We start from the raw sequence: 9,923 nt of genomic DNA on the forward strand, positions 1-9,923 counted from the left end.
CCTCCTCCTACTGCGTCTCAGATGATCCCTTTTTTCAGGAGGTCTCCCCCGGCCCCCCGCCCATGAGTTCCTCAAGGCTCTGACTGCATGCATTGTGCTAACCTCACCATCTCTCGTTTGGATTCCTGCAACAGCCTCCCCGCTGGTGTCCTGCTTTCACTCTGGGCCCCACCCATCCATTCTCCACACTGCAGTCAGAATCATCTCTCTGAAAGGCAAATTTGATCATGTGGGTCCCACTGCCCTTTAGGATCAAGTCTGAACTCCTAGCATGACTTTTACGGCCCTCTATGATCTCGCCTCTTGCAACCTCCCCAGATTCACTGTTGCCAGTCCCTCTGCATGTCAGCTAGCTCAAGTTTCTTTCAAGTCCACCACATGCCACCTGCTCTCTAACTGTGCTTTGCATATGCTGCTTCCTAGTCTAGACCCTTCCCCCAACTCCCACCTCTCTACCTGGCTAATTCCTATATATTCTCCAGGTGTCTGCCGAACATCACTTCCTCTAGAAATCCTTCCTGGAATACCTAAATTAGATTGTGTTATCTTTCTCCCCATTCCACTTCCTTGTCCCTACCACCCATAGGTTTAATCGCTTAAATAATCGGCTATTGTTTCTCCTAGGATGTGAGCTGCAGAACCATGGATATTTTGTTCCTGCCTATGTTTCTCACACTATACAGAATAATGCTTAATAAATATTTATAGAATCAAGAATGAATGAATGCCTATTTCTACTTCTACCACTGGAAGCAGGAACTCCTAGCTAACTTATCTTAAAGTATGTGGTGCATGGATTGTGCTTAATAAGAGTGTTGAATAAATAAATAAATGAATGATCAAGTTCATTTATTTTATTATACTTTAAAGAAATTATCCTTGTTCATTTGTTCTACCATCTGCAAGAACTTGTAGGCAGAAAAGCAGCAGGAGGCCCCAACATTATAAGAAAACTGTTAGATGTAAAACTTAAAATCCTGGGTTGGAGAATTCTCTCTGTTAACAGCCAGTGGTTGGTGTTTGCTCTGGAGCCCTCTCTGGGGAGCAGTGTGCCTTGGAGGCTCTTCCGCTCACTCCCTGTGTCCATTTTTCCTGGCCAGAGCCTGGCCACCAAGTGGCTCCGCTGCCCCTGATGGATCCACTGAATCTGTCCTGGTACGATGAGGATCTGGAGAGGCAGAACTGGAGCCGGCCCTTCAATGGGTCGGACGGAAAGTCAGACAGGCCCCACTACAACTACTACGCCATGCTGCTCACCCTGCTCATCTTCATCATCGTCTTTGGCAACGTGCTGGTGTGCATGGCTGTATCCCGCGAGAAGGCGCTGCAGACCACCACCAACTACCTGATCGTCAGCCTCGCTGTGGCTGACCTCCTTGTGGCCACGCTGGTCATGCCCTGGGTCGTCTATCTGGAGGTAGGTCTGGGCCCCACTTGTTCCAGCGCCTTCTCCAGGAGGGCTCTACGCTAGAGCCTGGACTCCAGGCTCCCCACTGGTTCCTACCAACAAGTTGCCTGGTTTTCCCAGGGGATCTCTTCTCTACTCTTGGCTCAGTTTTTCTCCTTATAAAATGGATAGATTGTCTCTCTGATCATCCCAACTACCATTTATAGAGTGCTGACGAAGTGTCGGGCCTCATGTTATATACAGCATTTTCCCATATAATCCTCACAGTGGCTCTGAAAGGCCAGCATTAGTATCACCATTCTGCAGATGATGAACCAGATGGTCAGAGAAGTTAGGTGACTTCTCCAGTATCACACAGCTGGCAGATCCAAGCAGGAGCTCTGTCTGGTCCCGGAGTTGGTTCATTAGGTCATGTTAGAAATGGAAGTAATGGGTGAAGATCCTTAAGGAGGGGACTTGTTTGTGCTCCCAGGTCTGAAGCCTGCAATCCTCTCTCCTGTGGTCTGCTGTTCTATGCTCCCCCAGTTTATTCTGGTGCCCATGTCCAGGGCGTGTGGGCAGAGGCTGCTGTGAACTTGCTGCAGCCCCCTTACCTCAGGAAGAACCGAGTATTATGCATTGCTTAGCCCAGGACAGAGCCCAACTCTGCATTTGGAAACGAGGAGTAGGCAGCCCCTGCTGTGGTGCAGGCACTGTGCCAGGCATGGTGCAAACACAGACTCAGCAAATGCTGTCAGTAATTCTGGGTGTTGATAGTGCTCTTCTCACCTCACCAAATAGGAAACTGAGGGTTTGAGAACAAGTTGCCTGTCTTCACCCAGGTCACACAGCACAGGGAGGAATTGCTCATAGAGAAGTCCCTAAACAGGGATCCCTCTCCAGGCGGACACTTGCCAGAGCTGACAGGCAAATGTAGCAGGGTCCAGGGGATTTTCGTGGCACAAACTGGATCCTGCCCCTTCAGCTCTGCCCAGGGTTCTAGGGCAGACTGTCCAGGGCTGACGCTGGTCTGGGAGCCTGGACACATGAGAACTGATCGTGAAAGGGCCTACACTCAGCTCACCGAGCTGTTCCCTTCCTGCCCTGGGCAAGAGAGGAATTTACCTGTGCCACAAAGGCACATCCCTGCCTGGGAGGGAGGGGCTGCCATTGTTGAAAGAAAAATATAAAACCTTTGTAGGTTTGAACAGAGGAGACATCTAGAAGCAGCAGCTCAGCCAGGGAGGGCAGGCTGGTCCATGTGGCACACCTCCCTGTCCCCAGGCCCCAAAGGGCTCGTGTGCTTCCTGCTGTCACCACCACACTGGCCCCCAGGGAGCTCTGGTCCATCATCCCCTTGGTTTTCTTTACCACAGCCAAAACAGGCCACAACTTTCAAAATGCCCTGGCTGAATGTTAATGAAAAACCAAAAGGCAACACACTAAATACAAAACAACACAAAAACATACAGGTGACACAGGACAGGGCTCCAATTCCTCCACTCTTGCATGTTTAGGGCCCCTAGACTCTGTCCATCCCACGTCCTGTCTGAGGGCCTCTCCCTGAGGAGCCCCTTCTTAATTCTTAGGCTTGATCCCCTCCTGCTCCCTTCTGAAGGAGGGTCCCAGACCTCAGACCATCAGGAAAAAATGGTGGGAAAAATGCTAGAGCAGACAACCTCTCTGTGCCCCAGTTTCTTTATCTATAAAACAGGGATGGTAATGGTACCTCCCTCGTAACACTGAGGATCAAATGAGTTAATACATGAAAAGTGCTTAGCATGGTACCTGGCACACAGTAAGCACTGTGCAGGTGCCAGCCGTGATGACAGTGACATAGATGAAGATGACAACATATCCAGCCCCTCTCTACATAGAGACGACTCTCCCCTCCTCAAAGGGGAAACCCTCTTCCCAGAGGGAGGCGGGTTCCTCCCCGGGCTGTTGGCATGGGTTCATTTGGCTTCCAGACCCTCATTCTTACCCAGACACAGGGTGGGGACAAATTCCTACATGGATTTATCGGGGCTCCTAGGAATCTGTAAGTCCTTCAAACAGATATTTAAACGTACTTGTTCACCAGTGTTTGAAGTGTGAGGCTGAGTGTTTTGGGGGCATGGTGCAGAATGGCATCTTACAGGGCAGCGTGCAAACTCTCCCCCAGTGTCCCATCAAAACAACAGCTGGGCGGTGAGCCCTGCTTAAAGGACACTGTCTCAGCTATTTGTTGTCCCTAGAGAATGTCCCAAGTGGAGGCTCACCCTACCCCAATATCCTGTCAACGAATCCTCACAACCACATCCTGTACCCTCTCCAATAGGTGCTCTTATCATCCAGAATTTTCCATCCTGTTCCATTTCCAGCAATGTTAAGTGCCCCAATAGCCAGCCATGCCAGCACCTAGATGTGCATTATTTACTCTGCTAAATATGTGGAAAGAACGCAGGCTTTGGAGTGAGAGGACTGGGTTCAGATCCTGACTCTACACCTTTCTATCTGGACAGCCGTGGGAGAAGTTTCTGAGAGACCACAGCCAGGGCCCTTGCCTGCACGTGCCATTCCATTTAGGCCTCACTGCCCTTTGAGGTGAGGCTTGCCGTGTGCACTTTCTAGAAGAGGAGATTGAAAAGTTGAACAAAGATTTCAGAGTTATTTATTCGCTCATTCAACAGTTATTGAGCACTTTGTCCTACCCTCATCTCAGGGCTAGAGGCCAGGGCATTGGCCTGCCATCAATGCAGAGACTGACAGGACCAGTACAGGACAGTCTGATGGCAGTGACAGTGGAGCAGCTCCACAGGAGATGTGGGGGCATGTGGCTCAGCCTGGCGGTGTCAGGGAAGGCTTGCAGCAAGAGATGACACTTTAAGAAGAATTATCTAAGGGAGAGAGGCAGGTACTTGCATGCCAGGCAAAGCCACCCAGCCGAGAGAGTGGGTATCTGGCTCGAGGTTTTGAGAGGTTACCATGTCATTTGCCTCTGAGGTTTGCTGTCCTCATCCGTAGATAGGAAGTGTTTGGAGCAGTGCCTGACATGTAGTAAGTGCTTTTTATAGTTATTATTAAGATTTAGCTGAGCCAGTGCAGGTCTCAGATTCACATGAGCAAGAATGTAACGTCAACGAATGATGCCCAGAGGTGCAGAGAAAAGAGCCCTAGGTGGGCATAGAAAACACAGGGCCAGTCCTTCCTCTGCCATGAAATTTCCAAGTGACCTTGGGTAAGTCTGTTTTCTTTTCTGACCCCAAGTTGTCTACCCTTGAAATGATCATCATAATCTCTCCTTTTCACGCTTTAGGTTTACCAAGTATGTTTCACATAATAATCTCCTCTTTTGACAAGCTAGACGGTCCCTTCCAAGGCAGCTTAGGAAAGAGCGTGGGGTGGTATGGGACGAGCTGGCTTCAACCTCCAGCCCTCCTGCACGCTTGCTGGGTGGACTTGGCCACACCACATAGCCTCTCTGGGATTCAGCTCCCTTTTCTATGAATGGGGATAATTAATTCCTTCTAGGAAGAGTTTTAAGAACAATCCATGAGATACAGTACAGTGCCCACAGCAGACGTTCTATAACGTCAGTGTCTACCAATACATTTTCTTGAGTCTTTGAGCAGCTGCTCCTGGAAATACAGAAGAAACTTCTCCCTTCTCTGGGCTTCAGATAGGCCAGTGGGGGGAGGGGTCTGAGAGCTCCCTGAAAGCAGAGACTATATCTATATTCATCCATCTTCTGTTGCTTGTAACAGAATTCCTGAAACTGGGTAATTTATAAAGAAATGAACTTTATTTCTTACAGTTTTGGAGTTTTTACTTTTTGGAAGTCCAAGGTCTGGGGGGCACATCTGGTGAGGGCTGTCTTGGTGGGGAGTCTCTGCAGAGTCTGGTGGCAATGCAGGGAATCACATGTTGAGAATGGCAAGAGTGCTTTCATGTGCTCTCCTTATAGAGCCACCAGTCTACATCCATTATAACCCATTCAACCATTAACCCATTACTCTGTGAGTGGATTAATACATTCATGATGTCCCAATCCTCATGATCCAATCACCTCTTAAAGGCCCCACCTTTCAAATACCGTAATTGGATTTCCCACCCTCTTAACTCTGTTACAGGTGGGATCAAGTTTCCAACACATGAACTTTGGGAAAACATATTTAACCCACAGCAATGTCTGAATTGTTTACAAGTATATCCAGGAGTCTAGAACAGAGCCCGGCACACAGTAAATTGCTTAATAAGTGTTTGTAGGAAAGAAAGACATCAGAGAGGAGGGAAGGAGAGGAAAGACAGGGAGGAGGACTCCTGATATCTCAGACCTAGATCCCCAGGGATGTGAAAGCAGCTCTCAAATACCAGTCCTAGGAGGGGCTTCAAGGTGGGGTGTGAACTAGGTGGGCCTGGGCCCCTGCCCACTGGTTCCCTAAAGGTAGACTCTGTTTACTCCAGGGAAGCCCCTTCTATGCTCTTCCACCCTCGCCCCCTGACGGGATATCCAGCTGTCAACTCCTGGCCACCTGGTCAGCACAGCAGCACAGGGAGCAGAAGCCCTGGGATGGGACCCCCACATGAGCCCCGAGAAGACAGTACCACACTAGAGGCTTCCTGTCTCCTGGGGAAAGCTGCTGTTTCCTCCACGCAAGACAACAGCTATGTTGCCCATCACTGAGTTTAAATGCCAATGCTGGGTTTATGCCTAGAGCAGGAGAGAGGGCAGTGATGAGAATGAGCAGTGTTATAATTAGCCCTGCTGCCCTGCTGTACTATCACTGAGTTTAAATGCCAATGCTGGGTTTATGCCTAGAGGAGGAGAGAGGGCAGTGATGAGAATGAGCAGTGTTATAATTAGCCCTGCTGCCCTGCTGTACTGCGAGGGGCTTTCTTGCACCTCTTCTCCTTTTGGAAGAAGCAGAAGTGGGTTTCCCTGTCCTTACTCTGTCCTCAGGGATGGGGCTGCTCGAGACTTCTGGAGTTGCTAGGACCAGCCTGCTACGTGAGTGTGTGTGCCTGTGTGTATGAATGGGAGGTATGTGTGTGTGCGAGGTGCAGGGTGGGAGGTGGCTGAGAAATATTCTTGCCACGAGCTAGACTCTTCATCCCCCATCATACCAAGGACAGCTCATTATAGCACTCGCTCCCCAACCCAACCTGGTGTTCCTAAATCTCCAGCCCAGATTTTCCTTGTTTTGTTCTCTAGATATAAGAAGAAGCAGATATTTCTTCTCTGTTTCATAGAGACTCATTGTCTTCATCATTGTTCTTAACAGGCCATTTTTGGGCCCTGACTCTGTGCCACACACTGGGCTAGGCACTGGAGGGCTTGCCTGGCTCACCAAGAACCTGGGCCAGAGCAGGAGCAGAAGCTGAGCCGAGAAGTCTTGGGCAAGTCACTGCACTTTTCTAAAGCTCAACTTCCTCAGTAAAAAGGGTATTTTCAAATTATACCAGGGATTTAATTTCTAGAACTGTGACTCTGGGAGGGGGCTGAGAAATATTCTTGCCATGAGCTAGACTCTTCATCCCCCATCATACCAAGGACAGCTCATTATAGCACTCGCTCCTCAACCCAACCTGGTGTTCCTAAATCTCCAGCCCAGATTTTCCTTGTTTTGTTCTCTAGATATAAGAAGAAGCAGATATTTCTTCTCTGTTTCATAGAGACTCATTGTCTTCACCATTGTTCTTAACAGGCCATTTTTGGGCCCTGACTCTGTGCCACGCACTGGGCTAGGCACTGGAGGGCTTGCCTGGCTCACCAAGAACCTGGGCCAGAGCAGGAGCAGAAGCTGAGCCGAGAGGTCTTGGGCAAGTCACTGCACTTTTCTAAAGCTCAGCTTCCTCAGTAAAAAGGGTATTTTCAAATTATACCAGGGATTTAATTTCTAGAACTGTGACTGGTTGAAGACACAGGGAGGCCAATGCCATTGAAGAAAACGTTTAATGCTACTCACAGTCTCCCTGGAAATGAGAGACACAGCAAGCCCTGCTGGGCCACAGGAGGAGCACCAGGCTTGGGTCGGGAGGCGAAAGCCTAGGGTTTTTGCAGGAAACACAAGCAGTGCAGAGGAAGCAGTTTAAGACTGGCTAGTCTGAATAATACTGGCAGGCCTCGGGCTACGGGTTGCCCCTAGTTGCCTGGCTCCTGGACCTGGGATGATTCAGGGCAGGGGGAATATCAATTGGGTGTATGAGAGTGAGGTAGGGAGGCCGTCGGCTTGCATTTGAGAGGCGTGCTCCCAAGTAAGTGTTTATTACACTTTGGGATTAGCTAGCCCCAGAAGGGGCAGTCTCTCCCAGGTCTACAAGGCCCCCAAATACTAGAGCATCAGGAGCACAGAACATAAGACAATATAGTTAACATTGTTGTCCCTGTGATGAATGGATGCCAAATAGACAAGTACGGAATCCGAGAAAGCACAGGAGGATCACAGGACGGTCACACACGTTTTACAGATGAAGGGTCAAAGTGAAGGCAGTAAGTGTAAGTTGGTCGTGTTTCTTCTAGTACAGTTCTTGGCACAAAGTGGCCTGACGTGTCTGGGAGGAGAGAGGCCAGGGGCAAGGACCTCAGACACCCATGGGCACTACTCCCCATTGCTGTCCCCTTCTCCCCCAGACCCCTGCTGGTGACCCTCAGATTCCCACAGCTGCCTCTGAGCCCGTGGCCCCATCTGCCCCAGGAGGACCAAGCCATGACAACTAAGCTCATCTCCCCACCTCCTGCTGTCCATCTAGTATGTTGCTTTGTCCCCAGGTGGTAGGTGAGTGGAAATTCAGCAGGATCCACTGTGACATCTTCGTCACTCTGGACGTCATGATGTGCACAGCAAGCATCCTGAACCTGTGTGCCATCAGCATCGACAGGTTAGCCCAGCCGGGGTGGGGGGGTTACCCTGCCACTCACCCTTCCAGCCACCCCGCCTCTCCTCAGGGGCAGGCTCTATGATGCACATGGCTGGCTGTGTTCACATGAGTCCATGTGTGTGTGTGTGTTGTGCGTGTGTGTTTACAGACTTCCTAAAGAGCCCATCTATGGACAGTGATGTTACCACAAACACCGACAGTGACTCATATAAAAGAGAAAGTTCTCAGAACTCCCAGTTTCATTTTCTAGACACCAATGATGATGGCGTCTGCCCCCAGAGCTATGGCGTCTGCCCCCAGAGCTGTGGTGTCTGGTTATGCATTTTCTGTCTGGCTCAGAGCCCACAGCCAAGGGGGCCGGGCCATTCCCACCTTGCTAAGCTGTACCCTCGGAGCCTTTTGCTAATTTGCATAGACATGCCACATGGGCTCCCACAGGCCCTGGCCCTACTCCTCTCACAGGATCCTTAGGGGATGAAATCAGTGAATGGAAGAGAAGTGCTGGGTAGCAGAAGGTATGGGAGGGTTGTAAACAATTGCCGTTGTTGTTTTTTCCTGCTAAACATGGCTTAAACCTTGCTCTGAGAGGCCTGGCTACCAACCCATTAACAAACACTTACTGTCTGTGGGCCTAGCACAGGTGCAGTGGGTATAGTTTCAAAGGTGCACGGCCCCTCAAAGAAGCCTCACATCCAAGTGGATGATCAGAATAATAGACGTGAGCTGGGAGTGAACAGTAGATGGCCAGTCATTAAGTGCTTGATTGAGCACTGCCAAGTGTCCTCACTGTCTGAGTTTGGGGACAGGAGGGAGGGTTGAGTTAGGGTATCAGGCAGGCTTCAGGGAAGTGGGTCCACTGTCCAGCCTCGAGGAATGCGAGTGTGTCTGCTGTGTGCATGTCAAGGATTGAAAAGTCCCTGGGCCTGCACCCCAGACTCAGAGTCCCCTGTCTGCCCTTGCAGGTACACAGCTGTGGCCATGCCCATGCTTTACAACACGCGCTACAGCTCGAAGCGCCGAGTCACCATCATGATTGCCATCGTCTGGGTCCTGTCCTTCACCATCTCCTGCCCACTGCTCTTTGGACTCAACAACACAGGTGAGTCCTGCCTTCCTTTGCCTGGGGCTCAGCTGGCCCTGGGTCCCTGCTACTGTGCAGGACCCTGAGGGGGCTGAATCCCCAGCACAGATATGGGTGGGAGCTCCATTGGGGCCGATTCACCACCCCAGACTGAGGCCAGGCTGGGTCTCCTGGGGCCAAACCCAAGTCAGAGCTGTTCCAGGCTGAACCAGAGAGGAAACAATGGCCCGCGGCACCAAGGAGTTGCATGAGGAATGGGGATAATGGTTCAGGAGGACGTCTGGCCATTTTCAACTTTGTTCATTAAATTGAAGCAGGCCAGACAGCCTCACAAACTGCGTGTGTGTATGTGTGTGCACACACTCACACACAGGAGGAGGCTCCTGGGCGTCCATCCACCCCAACAATGGGCAATTGCACTTTTGTAAGGAGGCTGCAGCCCTCAGGGCCAGTCTGGACAGGATATGGTGAAGCCCTGAAAATGTGTGGTGCAAAATCTAAGTGTCACAGGAACTCCAAAAAGTGGAAATAGAGTTAAATATACTTGAATCAATCAAGAAAGCCCCGAGGTAAAGGACAGACATCTGGTAGACC

The 9,923-nt window shown here is 50.3% G+C and overlaps 1 protein-coding gene across 2 annotated transcripts in view; it reads left to right on the forward strand.

The window, feature by feature from the left end:
• The first annotated feature begins 1,104 nt into the window (after positions 1-1,104).
• DRD2 (dopamine receptor D2) overlaps positions 1,105-9,923 on the forward strand; it is a 14,936-nt gene continuing 6,117 nt past the window's right edge. The window contains exons 1-3 of one of the 2 annotated variants that reach the window (XM_008591438.1): positions 1,105-1,417; positions 8,139-8,248; positions 9,211-9,347. In XM_008591438.1, the coding sequence (XP_008589660.1) occupies positions 1,133-1,417; positions 8,139-8,248; positions 9,211-9,347 (532 nt within the window). In that variant the 5' untranslated portion in view covers positions 1,105-1,132. The remainder of the gene's footprint in view (positions 1,418-8,138; positions 8,249-9,210; positions 9,348-9,923) is intronic. The other variant, XM_008591439.1, reaches the window with a different exon arrangement.

Source organism: Galeopterus variegatus, unplaced genomic scaffold (assembly GCF_000696425.1).
Source record: "Galeopterus variegatus unplaced genomic scaffold, G_variegatus-3.0.2 Scaffold6915, whole genome shotgun sequence".
Lineage (NCBI taxonomy): Eukaryota > Metazoa > Chordata > Mammalia > Dermoptera > Cynocephalidae > Galeopterus > Galeopterus variegatus.